We start from the raw sequence: 26,576 nt of genomic DNA, 5'->3' as shown, positions 1-26,576 counted from the left end.
CTGTGCATAAGAATGTGGATATATGTGCCCCTAAACTGTGTGTGAGTGTCCTCATCTGAATACCTTTGTGTTCTTTGCAGTGAGGCCAGAGGCCTGGCTGTCTGGTAATCCCACTCTTGCATCTGGCTGGGTATTGCTGGTTTGTTTTTCTCCGTTTTCTAACCAAAGCCTCTTTGCATGACATGGATGTGGAGTGAGCAGGACCAACTGCTCATTAAATGAGATGATACTCTTCCTAATGTTAATGGCACATGGCATCTTCATGTGACTCTGGATGTAGCAGCTGAGGAGGCAGCTGTCCTGTCTTGTCAAGTGAGCTACACAGGCTTGGTAGGCCAGGACATCATCCTTTACTGGAGTGAGACTGGATGTGGGAAGTGTGAGTAGGGGTCTTTGAGATGAGGAAAGTTGGATGATAGCAGATCTAGGTGAGGGATGTCAGGAAGGAGTGAATATAGGTAATTCAGTGAATGGAGGAGTGGGAAAGGGGGACACATAGATACAACATACGGGGTGTGGGGAGATGCGGAATCCTTTCTTGAGTTGAGATGGGAATAGAGTAACTGAAATAGGATGATTGATGTGACTTGTAGCCAGTACACAAGTCAAGGAGGGAAGTCAGTAGATGGAGTAGAATCAGCAGTGGGGTTAAAGTGATATTCCTGTATCTCTCCAATATCTGCAGGATGCCACCTTCCCATGAACTTGACACCTTGGCAGTGACAGTGCCCCTGATGCTTCTGATAGGTCTTGTGCTGTGGTTTAAGTGGTGATGTGAGTTCCTTGCATTTCCTCCTCTCCTTCCAATTTCTTCTTTCTTTTTTCTTCCAGATTAAAAAAAAAAAAAATACAATTCTGGTATTCAAAAGGGACATACCTCAAAACAAAAGGTCACAAAACATTGAACAAAACAAACTGGAAAAATATACCAAAATAAACCTAGTATGCTTGCATTAATATCAGATGAAGTCAACTTTGACACAGAAAAAATAGGTATATATATTTTTATTTTTACTTCAAAATTTTATGGGCGTACATATGTTTTGGTTACATCATTTGCTTTTGTAGAGTTTGAGTTGAAGTTTTAAGTGTGCCCTTCAGCCAGGTAGTGTGCATTGTACCCATCAGATGCGAATTTGCCTTTCCAATTTCTTATTCCACATTCCATTTTTACCCTCTTAGCTTTCCTCTCCTGACCACTCCACCTTGTCCTCAGTCACCACGTCCAACTTACCAGGGGCTTCTCCCATATCTGTTCTTCCACAGCTCTGATCAGGACATCCCAAAAGACTCCTCTCCAGGCCTCCCCCATTGTAGGATAGCACAGTGTTGACATCCCCTCTACTCGCTACGCAAATTGTTTCTCTTTCTGCCTAACAATCATTTGTTACTATTTAATTTCGGTAATTCTATATAGAGTGGGTCTCTTGCAATCACCATTTTTTCTATAGTACTCATCCTTCAAAGTCCATTTCTAATGTCATTTCCTCCCACAATCTTCCTTGACCTGTAAGAGGGAATCGGTCTTTCCCTTCTCTGAACCCAGAGAGGACTTCAACTGTACTCTGATATGTTCATGTATCACTTCCTCCCCTGCTTTGCAAACACTTGGGTCTTTCTTCCTTTTTCCATTTTTCAGCTCCTTGGGGGCAAGAATTATGATAATGGTGCCTTTCCTGCATGTAATATTTGTAAGAGAAAACCAAAACAAAATGAAACAAAACAAAACGACTCATATCTAATTTGGATTAACTATCACCTTTGTAGTTTCCTCTCCTTACATTCCTTCCTGACATTGTTGCAGCATTTGAAACATGGGTGCTTCCTTTCTTGTTTAAATGCTTCTTACTTAGGCGAGAAATTGCAGCCTCCTTCAGTTCCCTGCTCTTCTCCCTAAACTTTTAAGTAAAAATGCAGTTTTGCCCCTGGACATACTTATTTTCTTAATACACAGAGCCAACTCCATCCAACTTGTTACAAACACAAATATAGAGAGAGAGTGTGCAAGTCATGTGTGAAGGGTAGCAGGGCAGATATGTCACAGAGTGGTTAACAAAAAGAAGCAACAGAGTTGGTCCTCAGGGTTGCAGTGGAATCAAGGCAACGAAAGTGCTATATATGGCAGGGAAATCACCCAAAAGGCTGTAGTGTTTGAGATAGTGCTGGCTAGATTTTAGTCCCTTTAGGTTTCATTTATTAATTCAACTATCATTTGTTAAGCACTGAACACAAAACAGGCAAACACAGTTTCTAAATTTGTGGGGGAGAAAAGAAATGAAATTGTGTCCACTTTGGTGAAGTTTCCTTCCTCAATCTCTCCATGTTATTTTTCTTTTTACTGTTTTCATTTTTGTTTCATTTAAAAAAATTTAAGTCAACTTTATTGGTGAATAATTTTCAGTAAATGCCTCTATTTTAATTGTACAGTTCTATTTATCTTGACAAATATATAAGCCCACATTAAAAGTCCATAATCAAAATAGAGAGTTTCATACCTCCTCATATCCATTTGTAGTCAAATTCTTGAATATGCCAAAGTAAAGCTGCAAACTGCTTCTTTTACATGAAAAGGTGAAGGTTCTTTGGTTAATAAGGGAAGAAAAAAGTATACACTAAGGTTTCTAAGATCTTCAGTAAGAATTAATCTTCTATCCATAAAATTGTGAAGAAGAAGAAAATTCATGCCTGTTTTGCAGTTATACCTCAAACTGCAAAAGTTATGGTCACAGCTCATGATCCTGGCTTAGTTAAGATGCAAAAGGCATTAAATTTTTGGGTAGAAGACATGATCAGAAACATGTTCCAAGTGATAGCAAATGGGTTTGTTACTGTCTTTGGTTTTGGGCACCCACTGGGGTCTTGGAACATACCTATCATAGAAAAGGGCAAATTACTGCATTTTTGTATATTGGCAAAAATCACGCAAGCATGCATGCATGTGCCCTCTCACATAAAAATAGTTTGGAAGCCCTTGTATTTTGTGTTTGAAGATTTATTTCTGAAAGTCATTCATGCAGAGGTGATAAAGTCATGGGTAAATTAAGGTTTCTCAAGGTAAGGATATGTAGAGGAAAATCGTAAGTTCAAAAAACCACTGTTGAGGGGTGGTAATTTGGGAAGAGAAAGAATAAAAGCAGTAAAGAAAACAGAGGAAAGATATAACAAAAATGTGAAAAATCTGGTGTAAGACATCAGTGATCACAGTAATATCAGAATTTTCAAGCAACAAAAACTTCAAACTCAATTGATTTAAAAGGAAAAACAAAACTTGTTAGCTCCATGTAACTAAAATACCCAGAGGTAGTTCAAGTCTCAGGTATAGTTGATTCAGGTTCTGGCCCTGTTACCTTATAATTTGCTCTTTATCTGATTCCTTGATTTATGTGCTTCATTCCTGGGCAAGCTTTTCCTGTGAAGCAAAATTCAATAGCAATTTTGGGCATTGCACACACCATACCAGCCAAAGTGAGAACTCCTCTTTCCTCAGCCAACAAACATAAATCCTAGACTTCAGTTGGATCAGGCCAAATTACATCAGATATATGCTATAAGGCAATTATTCTGGCTAAATTAAGGCATGAAATTATGATCACTACCTTAGATCTTGGTTTTTATCTGGGGTCAACTTGTCCTCCTAGGGAACATTTAGCAATGTCTAAGGTTATATTTGATGTCACAACTGAAGAGATACTATTGGCATCTAGTGGGTAGAGGCCAGGGATGCTGCTAAACATCCTACAGTGCACAGAACAGCCTTTCTCAACAAGAATTACCTGGCCCAAAATGTCAGCAGTGCAAAGGTTGAGAAACCATTAGAATCAAGGGTTCTCAAACTTCAATATAAATAAGAATTTCCTGGAAGCCTTGTTAAAACAGATTATCAGTTCCATTCCCATATTCTCTAATTCACTAGGTTGGAGGGTAGCAATTAGTGATTCTAGCAAGCTTCCAGGTGCTATTGCTGCAGCTAGTTCATAGTTCACATTCCTGTGTTCCACATTGCATGGTTTATAAGCACACAGCAATAGCATGGCTACTCTATAGGATGGGGTCCAGTTGAATGTATTCCTGAGAAGTAACCAGTTGTAGTAATGGGGGGGAAGCTGTGATTTCAACCGTTTTCTACACTTCTCAAACCCTAAAGACCATATTGTCCAAATTTACATATCACAGAGTTGCTTCTATTACCCCTGGCTTCCCCAAAACTACTGTTTCCCCTGACCTCCCTTCCTTAAGTTCTATAAAAACATATCCTCAAATCCCCCTTCCTCCTACTGTTTTATTGAAAATGAATTAGGATGTTTTAAGATGGACTGTTCTAGAAAAGTGTAGAATAAACACAAAATGCATCAAGGTAAATGTAAATCAAAAATATAATTGAATGATATAGCACAGATATCAAACAAGGACCCTGAGGGCAGGAACAGCCCTCTTAATGCTTTTTCTTGAATATGTCACAATGCCCCTGAACGATTACTCCTCATCCATCTTGCCTCTCACTCATTCTCCCTGAACAAATGGGAAGCAGGATTCCATTACAATGACTCTTTGAAGTTACACTGTAATTGTAGTAAGGACAAAGGTGGCTTTCTCCAGAGGAGTTCAGAGCAGAAACCAGAAAAATATAATATTTTTTGGCTAAGGGGAAAGTATTTTAGTCAGAAGAGGAAGATCTAGAATAGCAACTAAACAGAGAAAAAGAAGGAAGCAGATAACTCTTAAAGAAGATCATTAACTTGACAGTCAACAACTCAGATAATTTTTACAGAGAAAATGCATTTGCAGGTAAGAGCTCTTGGCAGGGATCCACAAACAAGGATCACTGCCCCCAAAGAACTTCCAAGTAGAAAAGGAAGAAAAACAAAAAATCTGTGATTGCCTTAGGGATCTTCTTCATAAATTCTTTCCCTAGACCAATGTCTGTAAGAGTCTTTCCTACATTTTCTTCTAGAATTCTAATCTTTTCCCATTTAAGGTTTAAATCTGTTATCCACCGTGATTTGACTTTTGTGAAATCTGTGGGTCCTGTTTCAGTCTTCTACATGTGGCTATCCAGTTTTCCCAGCACCATTTATTGAATAGGGATTCTTGTCCCCAGAGTATGATTTTGTCTATTTTGTCAAAGATTAGATGGCTATATGAGTATGGTTATATATTTGGATTTTCTGTCCTGTTCCATTGGTCTGTGTCCCTGCACTTGTGTCAATACCAGGCAGTTTTAAGAACCACAGCCTTGTAGTATAGTTTGAAGTTTGGCAAATTAATACCTCCTATTTTCTTTTTATTGCTCAAAATTGTTTTGCTATACAGGGTCTTCTCTGATTCCATACAAAGTGTATAATTATTTTTTCTAAATCTGTGAAAAATGATGTTGGTAATTTAATAGGGATTGCATTGAATCTGTAGATTACTTTGGGTAGTATAGACATTTTAACAACGTTGATTCTTCCGATCCATGAGCATGGTATTGTTTTCCACCTATTTACATGTTCTGCTTCTGCACAGCCAAAGAAACAGTCACGAAAATAAACAGACAACTTACAGAATGGGAAAAAATTTTCGCATACTACACATCAGATAAAAGACTGATAACAATAATCTATTTAGAACTCAGGAAAATCACCAAGAAAAAATCAAACAACCATATCAAAAAGTGGGCAAAGGACATGAATAGAAATTTTTCAAAAGAAGATATAAGAATGGCTAACAAACATATGAAAAAATGCTCCACATCCCTAATCACCAGGGAAATGCAAATCAAAACCACAATGAGATATTAGTTAACTATAGTGAGAATGGCCTTTATCAAAAAGTCCCAAAACAACACATGTTGTCATGGATGCAGAGAGACAGGAACACTCATACACTGCTGGTGGGAGTGCAAACCAGTGCAACCCCTGTGGAAAGCATTATGGAGATACCTTAAACAGATTCAAGTAGACCTACCATTCGATCCAGCAATTCCATTATTGGGCATCTACCCAAAGGAACAAAAGTCATTCTATGAAAAAGATATCTGTACCCGAATGTTTATAGCAGCACAATTCACAATTGCAAAAATATGGAAACAACCCAAATGCCCATCAATTCATGAATGGATTAGTAAATTGTGGTGTATGTGTACCATGGAGTATTACTCAGCTAGAAGAAATAACGGTGATACAACATCTCTTTGGTTCTCCTGGAGAGAGTTGGAACCCATTCTATTAAGTGAAGTATCCCAAGAATGGAAAAACAAGCATCACATGTACTCACCAGAAAATTGGTTTCCCTGATCATCACCTAAATGCACATCAGGGAATGATACCAACTGGATATCAGACTGAGGCGGGGGAGGGGGGAAGGGGATGGGTGTATGCCTACATGATGAGTGTGCTGCGCACAATCTGGGGAATGGTCATGCTTGAAGGTGCTGACTCGGGGAGGAGTGGGGTGGGCGGAGGGGATGGAGGAATGACTACATGGTGAGTGCCAGGCGCATTGTCTGGAGAATGGACACGCTTGAGGCTCTGACTTAGGGGGTTGGGCGGGACATGGACAACATATATATATATAACCTGAGCTTTTGTACCCCCATGATGAGCTGAAATAAAAAAAAAAAAACATTTATACCTATCACATAGTGTTTTTACCAAGAGTGTAAGAGCTATCGACCATTAGAATATTCATTAATGTACTTGTCTATTTTAAGAGGATTTGCAGATCATATTTAGTTTTATTGAGGGCTGATAAAGCACTCAATAAAATTAAACATATATTGATTTTAAAAAAGAAAACATTTTACCAGTCTGGAGTAAAACTGAATTTCCTTATATGGTTTAGAGTAGCTATAACCGAAGTATAGAAAATACACTTAATTACAAAAAAAATTGTAAAATTAAACATTAAAAGTAGAAACAGGACAATGTTGTCTGTCATTGCCTATAGGTAAATAAAAATAAAGGATAAAAATAATGATGATGAAAATATCATTATTTGCGATGGCATAGTTTTGTTCACAGAATAAATTAAGAAGTAGAAATTGACTTAAAATGAAAATAATTAAGTAACTTAGCTAGATTACATAAACAACCTGGCAAATAAATGTAGTAATACCATAGTATATAATTTCCCATTAAACTCTACTTACTCAAAATAATATTCAACAAAAAAAGGAAACAATATAAAAAACACAAAAACACTTAATAGGAAAAAAAAACAAAGTGAGTTGTTTATACCATATATAGATATAAAATGAATACATATTTTACATTTTTGTTAATTTTATTCTTTTAATTTATTGTTACTATTTTTCATACTAGTATCAATGTATGAAATGATCCTTCATTTGTTTAGATCTTTAACTTCTCTTAGCCATATTTTGTAGTTTTCAGTACACATAACTTACATTTCTTTTATTAAATTAGTTCTTAGATATTGTATGCTTTTTTAGACTTTTGTGAACGAAATCACTTCCCTAATTTCATTTTGGATAATTTATGGTTAGTATATAGAAATATATTTGACTTTGGCATGTTTATCTTGCATCCTGCTAAAAATTAATCATAACTTTGACTTTAGAATTTCTTTTTGGTTTCATTTTTTAATAAAAATAACCTGTTTCTTTAATAATATGCTCTATTTAATGCTTCACTGTTGTTTCCTTTAAGTCTTACATGAGATTTGGTCTTTGAATATATGTAACGGGAGCTTTGAAGTCTTTCTACTAAGTCTAAAATGTGAGCAATGTCAAAGGCAGTTTCTATTCATTTCTTTTTTTCTTTCTGTGTACAGTCAGAGTTCCTCTTTGTTCCCAGGCCTCTTTTTTGTTATTGAAAAATGAATGTCATAGATCATATGATATGTTGATTCTGATTCCTTCATCGCTATTGCTATTGAGCTTGTTTGTTTGTATGTTTGGTGACTCACCTGCACTAATTCTGTACAGTCTGTGATTCCCCCACATTTTGCAGCTGCTGATGTCTCGGATCATTTTAAAAAATTCTTGTTTTCCTAAAAAGCCTGGTTTCTTAGAGGTCACCCCTATGTCAACATAGCTTAGTGGTCACCCAGTGACTGGTCTGAGGTTGTGCTCAAACACTTTGAGCCAGTAAGGTTTCTAGCCTTGGCAAATGGATCTTTGCTTGGGTTGACAAATCCATTCCAAGTTCAGGAAATTTGCAAGTCTGCCTTGACTTTTACTTTTTGCCCCACTTTTTTGTGTCTCCTCGTAGGACCTGCACGAGCCTCACCTTCCTTCATCCAGGGAGTTGCAGAAAGCCAGGGATGGTGATTTCTGGTCTCCTTGAGCATGTGTGCAGCCTCGCACATGCACAGATCCTTCCAGATATCCAGGAACATGTGGGAGCTTCTCAAGTCTCAAGACCATGGATATTTTGTTCCCAGGACCTCTCTCTAGCCTGTCTGGCTGGTCTGCAGGTATGTTGCTTGCCCATTGAGTATTATCCCCTCAGGCTAGCCGGGAACTTAACCTTTCCCATTTGTTTGCCAGAGTTTGCCTCTCTTTCTGATGATGCTCCCAGATTTGTTTCTTCACTTACTCATCTCTCAATTAACTTAGCCACTCCAGCAGGGAAGCTTCTGGTTTCCATGGCCTTCCCTGCACTGGTACAATGCAGTGAAGGTACTTGGCATGTGGAGGAGATGTGCTTAAAGGTGTGCTTACCCCAAGTTCAGTAGTGTTCTAGAATAAACAACTCTCCATTTATTGTATGTCTTTGATCTATTTCCAGAGTCTCGAAATAATTGTTTTTGAAAATTCTGTCCAGTCTTAGCATTGTCTGGGCAGAGAGGATTCACCAAAACTTCTTATTTCACCATTCTCAAATTCCCTGCACTGGAGTAATTAAGGGGTCAGACTTGCTGCAGCACTTCTTTGTCTTCATGGTCTTAGAATGCATTCTGAACAATCCCACTTACCTAAGAATTTAGTGTCATGTACAGATAAAAAATAACTTCAGCAGAGGTCTATCTGGATGTTTCAAATGGCTTTGGAGGCCTTCTGGGTGGAGGCGTACCATTAGTGAAGTATGTAAGCATTAGCTTCCATCTGCCTAACATGGTGGGGTGGCAGGGAGGGAGATCATGTGTTACCCAGAGTTTACCAAAGAGGATATTCTGCAAATGTTGGCTTACCAGCACATAGGGACCTGATAACTCAATAGCTTGGTAGGAGAATGAGCTCTGACACATCCGTTACTGAGTTTGTCTGAAATTTGCAGGTGTCTTTTATCAGATGACAGATCTCCTGAACATTTTACTTAAATGTGGGCATGAGACAACTTTCTCTAGATTATATTACAGAATTCAAATCATGATCATGTTCAAATCATCTTTTGCCCTTGTTTTTCAAGAGAAGATATACTTAAAACAGAGAAGCAGATTTTAGTAATATTTGAAAATTTTGTATCATGAAATTGATGTAAACTGCAGCCTTTTTTAGTTCCTCAGATGTGATACATGTAAGGTTTTTGGATGGTCGGCACCAGAGAAAGAAAGACGAGCAGCGTTGAAAGGGTTAAGTAAAGAGGTTTTATTGGAATGTTCTACGGTGAGGGTAAGGAATCCCAAGGGAGGGTCCCGGGCGAGGTTCCTGGGCCCGGGGAAATAGTGGAACACTCCAGGGACTGGGGAAGTCCCAGTTGTCTGGGACTGAGGCAAGGGTATTTATATGCGGTGAGGGGCATAAGTGGAGGGGGGCTTGCTTTTTAGGTGCTGTTCAAGTGGATTATCAAGTTCTCAGAAACCAGGATGTCTCTGGGGCTGCAACAGGATGTCTCCAGGGTCTGGTAGACAGCGTGGGGGCTGGGTGTGCTGCCAGTCACAGGATGTGGCTGGGGCAGTTGTTTGTTCAAGCAGAAAAGTGGAGCTGACTCACTGCTTAGGGCAGAGGGGTTTGTAGCAGGGGAGGGGGTTACACGGCCCCCCACCAACCTTACAATACAGTCCCTCTGTTTATTGGGTGTTTGCATGTACTGTGTTCTGCTTTCCAGTTTTACTCCTATTCTTCCCTCAGATCTCAGGTCTATCTTCACTTGCTGGAAATCTTTTGACCTCTGTGACGTGGTCTGTTTTTCCTGTCATTTGTTATTACAACGCTGTATGCTTCTAAATTCAACACGTATGACAATTGTGTTTGTGTATTCATTTGTATGATTCTTTTTACTCAGGCTAAACTCTATCAGGACAAGAATTATATACCATTCTCCCCACTCTTAATTTAATCTGCTATCATATTTTCAGTTCCTAACAAAATGTCTGGCATGTAGTAAATGCTCACTCAATAAATATTTAATGAATGAAAGAATGACTAAATGAACATACTTTAAGATACGTGAACATTCTCTAAGACGCAGATGGTAATATTATTATATTTAACTTAAAAGTATAATTTGCAGGGGATGAGCAAATTTGTAGAAGTCCACAGTTCTTTCTGTGGCACCATGTGCTTACAGGGGTCTGTATAGTCCATGCAAAACTGACGTGCCAGGAACCACCCAACTACCTCCTACTGGAGCCTCAGTCTCAACATGGCCCAAACTGAACTGTACATCTCAGTCCTGTCTTTCCCAAACCTGTGTTCTCTGCCTTCGAGTATGGCACCACTTTATCTCCTCCCAGTCACAGTTATTAGATTAATGCCAATTACATTCATAATATATTTGTTATTTTCACTCCTCTCCATTCTCACTACTGCACTAAAGTCATCTGCTCTCTTGGTCTTATCGCCCTCTAATACATTCTCTAGTGGATCTCACTGGGATTTAGAAAATTTTCCTAAATATCAACTTAGCCACATCATTCTCATGTTTAACATGCTTCACTTGCTTGAGAAACAAAAGGCAATTCTTTAGCATGACATGCATTACGTCCCATAAACAGGGCTTTCTTACTTCTCTTGTCTTGGCTCTTTTATTTGGTCCCATAGCTCCAGTACGCACTTCTATATTATAAATCTCTATACATCTTTCATCTGTTCTAATTCCAACTCTCTAATATATTTTACTATATAGCAAGACATTTACCCTTTTGATTATTCTTTAGTAAAATACATAAGATCTTATGCTTTATTTTATTTTTTGGGATAAAATTTAAAATAAATATGTCCAATTGACCCAAGCTTCCTGGAACTAGGAGACTACCACTCAAAATAACCTCCCCAGCCTCTCTGGGCATGCGATACAATTGACCCTTCCATTCTAGCAAGAACAAAGGAAGTGCTGCAGGAGGTCTAGTTGCCTGAGTCCCTGCTCTTATCCTGTAAGTACAGTTTTGTTATGTAGATAGTAGGGAGTTCTGGGACTCCTAGGGATGAAAGTGGGTTCCTTTGCACTTCACCCCTCAAAATGGGCTCTCAGAGAACCTTATGGGAGATCTGCATGCACAGTAAGACTGTGATCATTTAACTCCAAACCGTCTGATGAAAGTGGTACCATGGTGATATCTGAGCCATGGGGAGGTCCCTATCCAGGCACAATAAAACAAGACCCAGACCAAGACCAAGCTCTCTCTCTTTTGCTACAACAGTGGATGGGGCCATCATCTGTCGGGTTTGTATCTTGCTCCGTAAGCCTATATCTTGCTCTTGCTCTATAATCCTACCTTTCTCCCTCACTAAACCTCATTTTTGTGCTTGCCTTACTTTGGAGTGTGTCTGGTCCTTCTTGAACCATGAACACACCAAGAACCAGTAATTCAGACTGCGCCCTGACAGTATGTGTTTCCAGGCTGAGGTGTCTCTCCAGCAAACAAACCATTCTGCTAAGAGAGCAGTTCTTGGGTTACCGTCATGGGCCCAAATTCTCTTGAAGTGTGAAACTCAGGAAAACTAGTGGTAATAATTAATTATCTAATTAATTACCATTAAATTTTGTATGTTTTAATTTATATGTATAATTTTTTATAGACATCCCCTTATTTTGTATTTTTTTGTTTTTTGCATGCATTTGAGGCTGTAGATTTGAAACCATCTATGTGCTTTCCATTTCTGAAGACCTTCTGGAACATTTCTTATCAGCAGTTGGATTCCTTTATTGATTTCCAACATAATAATACATTGGCTTATTTTTTAAAAGAAAACACATTTTTTTTGACATTTTAAGTGTTTGGGAGATATGAGCAAGATGTTTGTGCTTTCTGTCTCTTTGATTTAACCTAGTCTTCTACAAACATCATAACATAACCAATTTTTCTAATTGCCTGCATTTTTTATTCCACTTCATAACTAATAAGACATGATTTAAAGTAAAGCTTGTTTTTCTCCTTTGTTTTCATCTGCCTCCCCACATTTTGGTAAAATAACATGAAATTTAATTCCCTAATTATTAACTTTTTTTCTTAAATACCAAACAAATATGTTAAATTTAAGAAGTACATGCTAAAAAATTATTCAGAGATAACTCTATTTTTGAAAATAATTTTATAGCAGTCTTTTTTGCATCACTTCTTCAGTTCTTCATTCAAATTAATTTTTGATTTGTTGTTATATGGAATAATTTTTTGAGTTCAATATTGAGTGTTGAGTATTGATACATGGATTAATTTTTTCCTTGTAGGAGAATAATAATTTACCTGAGTAAAGAATTTAGGATCACCAACCTTACCTGAGAATCCTGCAATATTTTCCCACTGCATCACACATGAGGCATCCAAAGCCAGTGCCATTCTCTTCTTTGTAAATAGCTGGTATTTTTTGTCTGAAATTTTATAAGATTTTTCTTTAACCCTTGAATTTAGGAACAAGACTAAGATAATACTGGGTTTACAACTTTTTTTCACAATTCTGACCACTCTTCTGTAAGCCTTTTCTGAAAGAAAGTAGAGGATTGTGGTTGGATTTTGTGTTATGTTTTCTCAGTGTCTGGTAATTTTTTGAAGCTAGGTGGCCTCTGAGTACATGCCATTTGAGTAAATGCATGAAAGTCAAACAAAGGAATGGCATTTCAACCACCTTCAGGCTATCATAACAAATATTAATAAAAAAGGAACAAAAATAAAGACTCAATACCTGTGCTTCCAGGCCATGAACTGTAAAGGGGAGCCTTCAGGCCTGCCCTTGCTCTCTTCCTTGCCAAGGTGAAGCTAGCCCAGAGGCTTCTAGACATGCTCCTGTCATTTGGGTGGGGATCCGAGGCTCCTGTGTGCTCCCTCCAGACCAACCCATACAACAAGGGTGAATCCACATGCCCTCCCACTTCCCATCTCCATGGCAAGTCCACTCATGGACTATTTCTACAGTGACAGGTGGTCTGGCTGAGGAAACTGAGCAAAAGGGCATTTCTTTAGCTGCACTCGGGATGTTTAGTGTCTTCTGATAATTATTTGAGAAGAGCAGAGTGATGAAACAGAGGAGAGACTGAGGGCACAGGGAGAACAGGCAGGGCATGTGAGAAGAGCAAAATTAGACACGGAGGCAAAAATGATGGGTTAGTAGAGCAAAGCAGGGAAGACCAACAGAGGGAGAAAGGAGGCGGGTGGCAGACAGGTGGAGGGGAAGGCCACAGAGAGGCAGGAGCAAGGAGACTGCTGGACAGGTCACTGGGTACCATCTAGTGAATTTCATCACTTCTCACAGATGAGAACATTTACAACCTAAGTGTGGATTTGATTTCTGCAAATTCAAAAGCTAGTACATTTTTTTAGCCAGATCACAGACTTTGTTCTAAGCCAGGACTCCTTTTCCAGCAGTTAGTGCAATAGAGGAGGTTGGGCAGATGTAGACAAGAGCAGGGAGAAAACCTGGAAGCCAGACAGTGGGAGAGATGGAGGGGAAGTGAGAGACCCCGTGGGAGGCTGTGGCAAAGGGAGGCAGTGGGGCTTCTCTTGTAGGGAAGTGGGCAGAGGGAGAGGTTTGTCTGTGTGTGGGAAGGGAAGTGGGATGACAGTGAGAGGGGGTGTGGGGAGGGGTGCTGTTCTCTGAGTTCTGAAGGCAGGTGTCCTGCAGAGACACCGTTCCTTTACAGAGCTCCAGTGCTGCTCTTGCTCCTGCTCCTGCTCCTCTTTAGGGAGCTTTGCTACCCTGGGGAGAGCACAGTGGGTAAGAAGAGCTCAGGAGGAAGGATACCTAGAGTAGGGCACAGGAAGGTGGAGAGGAAGCTCTGGAGAGGACCTGGGAAAGTGAGCGGTGCTGCTCTAGGATGCCCCTAGCGTCTGCCCTCCAGGCTACTTCCAGGCCCAGAATTCTTGTCTATAGTCTCAATTTCTGTCTCTGATTTTGGGGATAGGAATTCGGCCCAGGGGAAAAGTGGTACTGGAATACGAGTAACTATCTCCACCCTTCCTCTTCTCTCTGGGCTCTTCTTCTTCTGGTGGCATCTCTTTACACTCTCTCCATTTGCCATTCCCCTCTCTCTCAGCACCCGAAGCTCTAGGATCCCATCATCCAGCAGCAGAAGAGCCCGTCTCCTCCCACATGCTCCAGATCTCCTGGTTTGCCAACCACAGCTGGGCGCACACCCAAGGCTCTGGCTGGCTGGGTGAGCTGCAGACTCACTCCTGGGATGGCATCGTGGGCACCATCCTCTCTCTGTGGCCATGGTCCCAGGGATATCTTAACAAAGAGGAGTTGAAGAACTTTCCGGTGCTGCTCCAGTTGTACTTCCATGGTTTTGCCAGGGAATTTAAGCCCTTTGCCAGCCAATTTCAGTTTGAACGTGAGTTCATTGTTCTGAGCTAATAATTTGCCCGGGGCTCCAACCACTTTCCAAAGGGGAATATATTGTACAATCTCTGAGCATCATCCAACCTTCCTGACCTCATTTCCTGTCTCCCTTTGTCTGCCACTCCCTCCTTTACTGCACCCATCACTCCCCTCCCAATATACAGGGCAGGGCCTGCATGTACATACCTCCACATGCCTCTGGTATGTACCCTCAGGTTCTGGCTCCTTGAAATGGTTTTCTGTTCTTGATTTTCGGACTGTCATTGCTGGCCTCAGACTTACTCTTTCCCACCCAGTTTTCTGGCCTCTTTTCTCTTTAGCCTGAGTGTTCATGAGGCCTGTCCTGTACCTAAATGTCTGGTATGAATTCTTCTAGACTAGACTTCCCATCTATCCCTTCCCCAATAATTATTTCAATGTACCTTTATTATCCTCAAATTTGTTTTCCTCAAATTTCTTTCCCGTTTTCCACCTAAACTCTAGTCTTCCATATGATTTCCTAGCAAATTTTCCTTCCCTTGAATCTCATTACTCTCTAAATTGTTTATTTTTCTTTCTTGTCATTCTTTTCATATTGATTCTCTCTTTCCTCTCTTTCTTCAGACCCCTTCGAGGTCCACATGTCAGCTGGGTATAAAATGCACGCTGGAAAGGCCTGAGAAATCTTCATAAATGGGGCATATCAAGGATCAGATTTCCTCAGTTTCCAAGGAAGTTCCTGGGTGCCATCTCCAGCAGCAGGGACTCGGGCCCAGAATGTCTGCAAGGTGCTCAATCATTACTGAGATATTAAAGAAATACTGCAGAGCATTCCTGGTCACACCTGCCCTCGATTTCTGGCAGGCCTCCTTGTAGGGGGAAAGTCAGACCTGGAAAGACAAGGTGAGCCCAACTCTCGCTCCTCTTTTAGTCCTAGTGCTTTAACTTTTGTACTTCAATTTGCCCATTCTCATTATCATTTTGAAACACATAATGAGAGGCTACAGGTTTAGATGTTTGAGTTTAAGATTGTTTCTTACACAAGAGAAAGTAGTGATTGCTCAAACTTCTAAAGCACCTGAATCCCTGAGCTCTGGCTTGGGATTCCCCTTAAATTCCATTTCTCCCTATCTTCTCGTGTCCGGTGAAGACAGAGGCTGGGTGTCCAGTGGCTCCAGTCCCGGGCCTGGCCATCTGCTGCTGGTGTGTCACATCTCAGGATTCTACTCAAAGCCTGTTTGGGTGAGGTGGATACGGGGAGAGCAGGAGCAATCTGACACTCGGCACAGTGACCTCCTGCCCAATGCTGATGGGACATGGTTCCTCCAACCAACCCTGGATGTGGTGGCTGTGGATGCAGCTGGCCTGTCTTGTAGGGTGAAGCACAGTAAATTTGGGGACCATGACATAATCATCCACTGGGGTGAGAAAGAGCTGGGTCCAGCTGGGAAGTCATGGAAGACAGCCCTAGTGCTTTTGTGAGGAGCAGAGGAAATGGGTAGGATGCCTGGCACAAGAAGGATGAAATTGGGAGAATCCATATTAAGAAGGGCAGAAAATGACTGCAGTTAAATTTGAAAAACAATGGAAGTAGGGGATTAAGAGATACTAAAGAGAAAAGAAGGGATGAACTGATGATTTGATGGAAGAGGGTTGGGGAGGAATTAAAATGAGGGCTCTAGAAAGTACAAATGAAGACTCCAGGAGCTCCCCTTTGTGAAATGAGAAGGCTGAGCTGTGGTGGGACCGAGAATATTTTATGGATTGACATTTGTATTTTGTCACCAACCAGGGGGATATCCCATCCTCCTGATATTGATCTGTTTGATGGTCGTAGTTACTCTGGTTATGTTGGTTGTAGTTGAGTCATGATTTAAAAACAATGGTAAGCCTTTTTGTGTCCCTTGTTTCTTCAACCTCTAACTAACCCTTTATTCTATTTTCTATCTTACTTTTTCCTTCCCTCTTTCTCTCTGATTTTCCTTCTTGAGATTAAGATCATCTTCTTTTCCCACAGCTCAGACTGGAACTTTATTTCTCCCCATGTTTCCTGCACTGCTTTTCCCATGGGAGCCAATGAACACCAGGGGTTCAGGACATAAGATCTGCTTGGCACAACAATCGTGGATCTTGAAGAAGTGGAAAACATGATAAACCAACTCTGATAACATTAGTTTCATCTTAAACATAAAATCCTTGTCTGTATTTTAAATATGTTTATGTGTAATAAATAAGTATTATTTTATTAAAACAGTTTGTTGTAGCAAAGATACTGGTCCCTTTAGCAATATGTGTTTTTTGTTTTTGTTTTTGTTTTTTTTCTCATCTTCCAGCAGTATCTTTTCTGCTTTGGCTGCATGCCTATTCTTCACTATTGATCCTTCCAATTATAATTCAGATGCCTTTATCTCATGCAGCTTTCCAGGATTACTCAATTGAAAGCTCCTCTGTACTCCCCCAAATTGAACAAATCTTCATACATACACTCATCTCTTCCTACTCTGAATAGTAGTTATTAAAGTTTTGCTCTTTTCTTTTCTCTCAGTTGTTTGAAAGTACGATTTACATGTTTGTGTCTATATTCATGACCAACAGTCTTGTCTGAATTCAGGGCCAGCTTTATAAGCACATGACCTGTGCAGGCACATGGGATCTCATGCTCTGAAGGAACTCATGTGAGGTTCAATGCTCCGCTGTTGTCATCTTTGAATTCTTAATCATGTTCAAAAAAGAGACACTACATTTTTGTTTTGCACAAATTATGTAAGTGGTTCTGCCTGAAGGTACTGTTTCCCAATAAATGCTGACAAATAAATTGGGTGTCAGATCAAGTGATATTGTCTTAGTCCATTCCCTCTTTGCCATCCCTGCATCATTTGATTCTGCTTTTATTAAAACCCTTCCTCTCTCCCTCTGTCTCTCACCAATGGGACAGGAGACAGGTGGGTGCCTCAGACTCCACAGTGATTGGGGTAATTCTCCTTCAGCGATATTTAGAGACAATAATAGCATATTAGATGTCTCTTGTCAAAGTGAGGCCAGGGTTGAACTGACATTCCTAACTCCCTGAGACTCTGTGTGTTTATGTGTGTCTTTGTGGATGCACATATTCAGGGGAGAAATTCATATTCTGAGCAAGAAGACAACATGGGGGTGCAGGACAATGGTAATATGCAGGACCAGGTTTAGGCAATGAAGGAAAATAGTGATCAGTTGCCAGTTAAGCTTTGTGTTTGCTTCTTTTTGTTATTTTGGTTTATTATTATTGTTATCATTATTATTTACAGTTTGTTTTTTGTTTAGTTTTTAATGTGCATTCTTCAATTATCTAGTTAGTTGAGATACATTTGATTGAACCTATTGGAAAGCAGAAAGCTGTTCTGGTGCAGAGTTCTTATAGATGTTCAGTCAACCTCTTCCCTTGGATGGAATAATTGAGCAGATTATGTAGATTTTTAGTGGAACTTTAAAATTCTATGCTGGGCATTTTCAAGTTATCAGACAAGGTTCCATAATCACATGGCCAGGCTGCACTCTTACCCATAGACAGCCATTGAGGCCAGCCTTTCCACTGTTGAGAGTCCACCACCTTCTGTAGAACATATTCAGACAGCCTATCTAGAGGCAGGCCACTAGAGTCCAGAGAGGAAGGTGGAATTTTAAGGGGTTGTCTGTGAGTAATAAATGATGAATGTCAGAGTTTCATCACATGGTGTAAGTCCACTGGGGTTCACCTTTATGAAAATCAAGAGGTTCAAGTAGGGACTTTTCAGTTTCTGGCACAAGGACTGTGGTGAAAATATATTTGTGATGTTTCCCATTTAAATAGACATTGCCTCATGACTCTAGTTTTTTTGGTCTCAATAATTCTTGAACCCTTGATATGGCTACACTGACTTCTCTGTCACTGTGTCCAATCTTTCTGCCATTGCATATTATGCTTCTGTGACACTAGATTTCTTTCTATCCCTTGTTTATGTTGAGCTTCTTCTCACCTCAAGTGTCACCTCCCTAGACAGACCTTTACTGATCATTCTAAGTAGGGTAGCACACTTCGCCTCAGTCATATTTGATTCCAATATTCTTTGATTATCTTGAATACTGAATTTATTTGAAATTACCTTATTTATTTTTATGTATTTATTGACTTTTTCATCTAAAATATGAGCACTGTAACATCCTGGATTTTATCTATTCTGCTGACATTTATATTCCAGTGCCTAGATGATAGTCTAACATATATTGGGTAATTAAAAATAGTTTTGTTGAATTCACAAATGACATTCAAGTTTGACTTGCCAGAGGAGATATTAGTGACACCAGTCTTTAGCTGATAGGTTTTAGATTTGCAGGTAGTATAAATAATAATAATAGTTATGATAATAATAATAATATTGGGTCATTAACTAGGAAATGTCCGAGTTTGAATCAAAAGTATAGTTTATTGTATCTCAAACAAGAAGGCATACAATTAATCAAAGTATGTCCTGAACTATCAACACAGTTTTGCCATCTTAATGGTAGCTTGCTTATGCTGGCAGTGAAGAAGCCTGGAGAGGGAGTGGCAATGAGATGGCGAAAGGTGTTTTCCACAGTTGCTTGTAAATTGAATATTTTTCCTGGCAAAAAGTGGTCCAAAGCCCGGAAGAAGTGGTAGTCAGTTGGCACAAAGTCTGGTGAACATGATGGATACCAGAGAGTTTCCAAGTCCACCCTCTAGTTTGAGCAGTGTTGTTTGTGCAACATGTAGTCAAGCATTGTCTTGCAACAGGGTTAGCCTTTCTGTATTGACTGATCTTGGCTGCTTAATTGCAAGCATCCCTATCATTTCATCCAAGAGGTTGCAGCAGACATCCGCTGTGGTTGTTGACCAGGTTTCATGAAGCGTTAGTGGATAATACCAGCATGTTCCACCAAACAGACACTGCTAGTTTTTTTTTCTTTTTGATGAATATTTAATTTTGGATTGTGTTTCAGCACTTCATCTTTATCCAATCATTGTGCTGAATGCTTGCACTTGAATCATGTGCACTGTCTGGGGGATAGGCAGGCTTGAAGCTCTGACTCGGGGCAGGGGAACAAGGACAATATATGTAACCTAAACATTTGTACCCCCATAGTATGCTGAAATAAAAAAAAAACAGTGAAAAAAAATTAAAATGCCAAAGATCAAGAACTACTAAAGAGAAGGTCACATACTAGAAGAAAATGCCATTTGCACTCAAAAATTGCTATGGTATAAGATAAATCTGCCTGGATTATAAATAGAAGTATTTATGATATTTGATTCTAGGATTTGGGTCTGTAGCTCTGTAGTACACATGACATTTAAAATGCTTTGCCTTCATGTAAGTGAATATCAACACATTCATAACCACACAAACAGACACACACACACTCACACACAACCAGATAAAGAATGTAGGGCAAGGGACATCAGGCAAGGAGGGTGAGACAAGAAAGCAGAGACATTGAGAACATTAGGAAGGGGCAATGACAGAGGGTCAGAGAAGTCAGGGCAACAGGGAGGGAGGAAGGCTGACTTGGGTGGGTAAACCAGAACACTCTTTCTATGTTAAAGCAGACTAGAAGCTAAGAGATTGTATAGTACCACCCTCTTATATTACAGATGTGGAAATAGAGGCTGAAGAAGGTGAAACGACCTTTCAGAATCACATGGGGGCTTTTCCAAGCTGGTCTGAAGGAAATGGGGGACACAGACAGCAGCTATAGGTCAGGGAGGTAAGAGAAAGTCTAGAAATCAGGGCTGGAGGGGAATGAGAGGCGGGGTATGAGGCTCAGGGTTATAGAAGGCACATTTTTTTCTCTGAAGTACAATTTGAATGAGGAAGAGATTTGTCAATTGGAAGAGAGGAAGTCACTACAAGCTATTGACAAAAACATTTGCTGAAATCAGAGATCAAACACCAACTCTGCGAGTCATAAGCTCCATCTCCCAGTGAAATGCTGCTTCTGCCATTTCAATTGTTAGCAGTTCTCTTCCCAGTTGGTGACAGTGAGGATGGTAATAGTCATTCTGGCAACTCCCAGCACTGGTGCAGGGGTCTTGGGTAACAGCATGCTGCACTTACCCGGGTGCACTTGGACATAATAGGTCTAAGCCCTGCTGTCTCCAGCCGTCTTGTGCCTTTATGGGTGTTGGGGCTGGAGCCTGAGTCCCTGGGGCAGTCAAATGTGTCAGGTTTTATGTGTTCTTCAGACTGTAGGTTCTTGTTCTCCAGATCTTTTCAATTTCCATTCTCTCTCACTCCCTCCTGCTTCTCCTTTTTTTCTTCACAGTCTTGTTCTACTCTTCACAGCCTTCCAGGGACCAACCTCTTTCCATGTCATCTGAATCTCGTCCTTTGCCAACAGCACCTGGGCACACAATCAAGGTTCAGGCTGGTTGGATGGTTTGCAGATTCATGGCTGGGACAGTGACTCGGGCACCGCAATACTCCTGAAGTCCTGGTCCAAGGGCAACTTCAGTGACAAGGAGATTGCCAAACTGGAGAAGATATTCCGAGCCAACATCTATGAATATATTCAACATATACAGAGTCTTGCCAGACAACTCTAGGTGAAATGTGAGTCCAATTCCCTAAACTGCGAAGATTCCCAAGGACTTTTTACTCTCTTTTTGGAAGTTGTTTATCCCTCTGATCCTTCTCTCCTCCTTTCTGCTTTACCCAACTGCATACACAAGCTCTTCTAGGGCAGTCTCTCCCTAACTCCATAGCCTCACACTGTATTCTGGATTCCAGCAGCTTCTGACTCTTCTCTGACAGATCAGTGCTCCCCATTGGTATCCAACTCCCGCTTTGTCTTATGTGAACCTTGCTCCTCAAGGGCCCTTACTTCTACCCTGGGCCTGAGTGACCTACAGAGTGGCTTCCTCCTCTGAACCATCTCTTCAGTCATCTGCTTCCTGCATCTCCTCTTTCTGTGGTCCTCTGGCTCACGCTGTAATTCTGCTCTCTGGACTGCATCATGCTCTGCCTCCCCCTCCCCAGCTGTTACCATATCCCCCATTCATGACATGCACAGCTTTCCCAATACTCTTCTTTCTGAAAATCTCTATGTACTATAATTGGGGCTTGGTTCATCATTTCACATCCAGGAACTTTATCCCTGTCTAAAATATAAAATACATAAATATAAATATAAAATATAAAATATATGAAATACTAGGTCCTTTTATCATGGCTTCCTTTGTTATTTATGTTTAATAACTTGTTCTCTGATTTCCTTCTACCTAGACCCCTTTGAGGCCCAGGCCATAGCAGGCTGTGAGCTACGTTCTGAGGGTTCCATAGTAACATCCCTCAGGCAAGCTGAAGGAGGATTGGATTTCCTGAGCTTTGAGAAAAATACATACATGCCTGCCCCAGAGGGAGGGAGCAGGGCACAGCAACTCTGAAAACTAATAATGGAACAATGTGCTGCCACCAATATTGTGATGAAGCTACTCTTTGACACCTGTCCCCGGTATCTCTTGGGCATCCTCAATGCAGGGAAACCAGAGTTGCAAAAGCAAGGTTAGTCCTGTTCTCTGTTTCACTTGCCACCCACCACCTCCTCTAAGCTCAAGAGTAGGAAGGTACCTAAGAAGGACAGGGACTTAATCAACAAACTTGTTAGATCCCAAAGCACTAAAATGGTTACTGTCAAAGCTTGGGGGCTTCTGAGTCCCTGTGATCTGAATTTGAGTCATGATACGACACTCTCACTGCCCCTTCCTGTCCCAGTGAAGCCCGAGGCCTGGCTATCCAGTGGCCCCAGTCCCGGGCCTGGCCATCTGCTGCTGGTGTGTCACATCTCTGGATTCTACCCAAGGCCCGTGTGGGTGAGGTGGATGCGGGGTGAGCAGGAGCAGCCGGGCACTCAGCACAGTGACCTCCTGCCCAATGCTGACTGGACATGGTATCTCCGAGCGACCCTGGATGTGGCAGCTGGGGAGGTGGCAGGCCTGTCTTGTCGGGTGAAGCACAGCAGTCTAGAGGGCCAGGACATCATCCTCCACTGGGGTGAGAAAGGGCTGGGTCCCAGGCTGGACATGGGAGGAGGCGGTCCTCAGGCAGAGAGGCAGGCACTGGGGAAGGATGGGACTTGACAGATGAAAGAGGGAGAGAGGTACGTGGATTCATTTCTGGGACCCCAGTCCCAACAGGAATAAAAATAGACGATCCAAGTTAAAGAAGAGATAACAATGAAGGACTCACAGATTATGTGATTTGGAGCTGGAGGGATCAAAAGATAGATGGATGGCCTCAGGAATGTGAGAGAGGGAGTTGGAGATGACCATACATTGGAAGCAGCTGAATGGAGGTGCTGACACTCACGTGGGCAAAGGATGGCCAGGGAATTCAGTGGGTGGGATTTTAAGTAACATCCTTTTGTCCTCTCCCAATTACCAGGACACCCCATCTCCAAAGGCTTCATCTCTTTGACTATAATAGTGCCCTCCTTGATTCTTTGCTGTGCCTTGCATTATGGTATATGAGGCACCAGTGAGTTGTTTTTCTTTGTTTGCTTGTTTTAATCTTTCTTTTCTGTCCACTCTCACAACCTTTTCAGCCATTTTATCTATTTCATTGCCTTAGCCTGATTCTTTCCACCAAACTCTTCCCCCAGCTCCCATCTCCATCATGTGGAGATATATTTTTTAATCCTGTTAAAATACACATAACAAAATTTACCATTTTAAGTGTACACTTCAGTGGAGTTAAGTGCATTCACAGTGTTATGCAAGCAATCTCCAGAACACTTTCACCCTTTCATCCCTCTAAATGGGAACTCTTTTCCTATGAAACAGCAATTCCCCTTCCCCCCCCTTCCCCTGACACTGGCTAAGGTCATTCTACTTTCTGTACCTGTGATTCTGACGACTCTGGGTATCTCATATAAGTGGAATCACACTGTAATTGTCTTTTTGTGGCTGGCTGATTTCACTTAGCATGAGGCCCTCAAGGTTCATCTAGGTTGTAGCATGTGATAAGTTTCCTTCCTTTTAAGTCCTGAATAATATTGCATTGTAGGTAAGAGACACATTTAGTTCACTCATTCATCCATCTATGGACATTTGACTTGTTCCCACCTCTAGCTATTGTGAATAATGTTGCTACGAACATGGAAGTACAAACACCTCTTAAATACAGCCCTTTGTTCTTGTCATTTTAACAGGTCATTTCAGAATAACCCTTGAACCCCTGTCCTATCTCCTCTCCCATTTCGAATAGGCATCAAGAAGCCTAGAATCCCAAGATGTCAACCCAGGTGCCATTCTAATCATATTTCAACAAATTATCATCATATTTTATCAAAATGCAGTGTTCATAGATTTGAAGACAAATTATGACTTAAACATCATCAGAAAAATTATTTAAAACTGACAATTTATTATAAGAGTGTACCGATAGTATGATCTATGTCTTATATATTAAAATGTAGGAAAGATTGTCTCAAAATAAATGAAATATGGTAGATACACTTAATGGTGACTTCTCTTTCGCTTTGTATTTTAATAATTTTCTTTCTCTGCTTCTACTTAAATATCATTTGTCAAAGTAGCTAAATATACTTATGTTGGGACAATTGTACCACATATATGCAAGGTATTTTTTATGTAATTTCTCTGTCTCTGCCTGGTTGACTTTCGATCCCTCAAAGTCCATCTGAGAAGATTCTTCCTCTAGGAGGCCTTTCCCAGTGCTATTAATATAATGGAAGTAACAATCCCTTGTCTGGTATCACCAAGAGAACCACTTATTCTGCACCCACAGCATTGCAGTTATTTATTTATTAATTTTTTTGGATTTTGAAATTCTTTTTGTTTTTTTCTTTCAGCTCTTCATGGGGGTACAAAAGCTCAGGTTATATACACTGTCCGTGTCCCACCCATCCCCCTGAGTCAGAGCCTCAAGCGTGTCCAATCTCCAGACAGTGCGCCTGCCACTGACCATGTAGTCATACCTCCATCCCCTCCCCTCCACCTCCCCGAGTCAGCACCTTCAAGCATGACCATTCCCCAGACAGTGCACAACGCACTCATCATGTAGGCATACACCCATCCCATCCCCCTATCCCCCATCTCAGTCTGATATCCAATTGGTATACTTCCCCGATGTGCATTTAGGTGATGATCAGGGAAACCAATTCTCTGGTGAGTACATGTGATGTTTGTTTTTCCATTCTTTGGATACTTCACTTAAGATAATGAGTTCCAATTCTCTCCAGGAGAAGGAAAGGGATGTCGCATCACTGTTATTTCTTATAGCTGAGTAATACTCCATGGTATACATATACCACAGTTTACTAACCTACTCGTGGATTGATGGGCACTTGGGTTGTTTCCACATCTTTGCGATTGTGAATTGTGCTGCTATAAACATTCGGGTACAGGTGTCTTTGTTATAGAATGACTTTTGGTCTTCTGGATAGATGCCCAATGATGGGATTGCTGGATCGAATGGTAGGTCTACCTGAATCTGTTTAAGGTATCTCCATAATGCTTTCCACAGGGGTGGCACTAGTATGCATTGCCACCAACAGTGTATGAGTGTTCCTCTCTCTCTGCATCCACGCCAACATGTGTTGTTTTGGGATTTTTTGATACAGGCCATTCTCACCGGAGTTAAGTGGTATCTCATTGTGGTTTTGATTTCCATTTCCCTGATGATTAGGGATGCTGAGCATTTTTTCATATGTTTGTTAGCCATTCTTATATCTTCTTTTGAAAAATTTCTATTCATGTCATTTGCCCAATTTTTGATAGGATTGTTTGATTTTTTCTTGCTGATTTTCCTGAGTTCTAAATAGTTTCTTGTTATCAGACTTATTATGATCTGTAGTATGTGAAAATGTTTTCCCATTCTGTAGGCTGTCTGTTTATTTTTGTGACTGTTTCTTTGGCTGTGCAGAAGCTTTTTAATTTAATCAGGTCCCATTCATTTATTTTTGTTGTTGCTGTGATTGCCTTAGGGGTTTTCTTCATAAATTCTTTGCCTAGACCAATGTCTGTAAGAGTCTTTCCTACATTTTCTTCTAGAATTCTAATCATTTCCCATTTAAGGTTTAAATCTGTTATCCACCATGATTTGATTTTTGTGAGAGGTGAAATCTGTGGGTCCTATTTCAGTCTTCTAAGTGTGGCTATCCAGTTTTCCCAGCACTATTTATCGAATAGGGATTCTTGTCCCCAGAGTATGTTTTTGTCTATTTTGTCAAAGATTAGATGGCTATATGAGGATGGTTTTATATTTGGGTTTTCTGGTCTGTTCCACTGGTCTGTGTCCCTGCACTTGTGCCAATACCAGGCAATTTTAAGAACCACAGCCTTGTAGTATAGTTTGAAGTCTGGCAAATTAGTACCTCCCATTTTGTTTTTATTGCTTAAAATTGCTTTTGCTATACGCGGTCTTCTCTGATTCCATACAAAGTGTATAATTATTTTTTCTAAATCTGTGAAAAATGATGTTGGTAATTTAATAGGAATTGAATTGAATCTATAGATTACTTTGGGTAGTATAGACATTTTAACAATGTTGATTCTTCCAATCCACCAGCATGGTATAGTTTTCCACCTATTTACGTGTTCTGCAATTTCCTTCCTTAGTGTTTCATAGTTCTCTCTATGGAGGCCCTTTACCTCTTTAGTTAAATATATTCCTAGATATTTTATTTTCTTTGTTGCTATTTTGAAGGGTATTAAGTCCTTAATTTGGTTCTCTGATTGAATGTTTTTGGCATATATGAATGCCTCTGATTTGTGTGTATTGATTTTATAACCTGAGACTCTACTGAATTCATTAATTAATTCCAGGAGTCTCTTCATTGAGTCCTTGGGGTTTTCCAGATATAACATCACATCATCAGTGAAGAGTGAGAGTTTGATCTCTTCTTTCCCTATTTGGACTCCCTTGATTCTGCTCTCTTGCCT

General features: G+C 40.4%; 1 protein-coding gene and 1 pseudogene across 3 annotated transcripts in view; both read left to right on the top strand.

Annotated features, from left to right (window-relative positions):
- LOC123635150 (T-cell surface glycoprotein CD1b-like) overlaps positions 1–16,953 on the top strand; it is a 74,682-nt gene extending 57,729 nt beyond the window's left edge. For all 3 annotated transcript variants that reach the window (XM_045547025.1, XM_045547023.1, XM_045547022.1), the window contains exons 6-9: positions 8,214–8,418; positions 14,355–14,651; positions 15,263–15,541; positions 16,656–16,953. In XM_045547025.1, coding sequence (XP_045402981.1) covers positions 8,214–8,418; positions 14,355–14,369 — 220 coding nt within the window. In that variant the 3' untranslated portion in view covers positions 14,370–14,651; positions 15,263–15,541; positions 16,656–16,953. The remainder of the gene's footprint in view (positions 1–8,213; positions 8,419–14,354; positions 14,652–15,262; positions 15,542–16,655) is intronic.
- On the top strand, positions 14,411–22,763 carry LOC123634799 (annotated as a pseudogene).
- The last annotated feature ends 3,813 nt before the right edge of the window (positions 22,764–26,576 follow it).

Source organism: Lemur catta, chromosome 3 (assembly GCF_020740605.2).
Source record: "Lemur catta isolate mLemCat1 chromosome 3, mLemCat1.pri, whole genome shotgun sequence".
In the NCBI taxonomy this organism is placed as follows: Eukaryota; Metazoa; Chordata; class Mammalia; order Primates; family Lemuridae; genus Lemur; species Lemur catta.
This window is presented reverse-complemented; position numbering and strand designations above follow the sequence as displayed.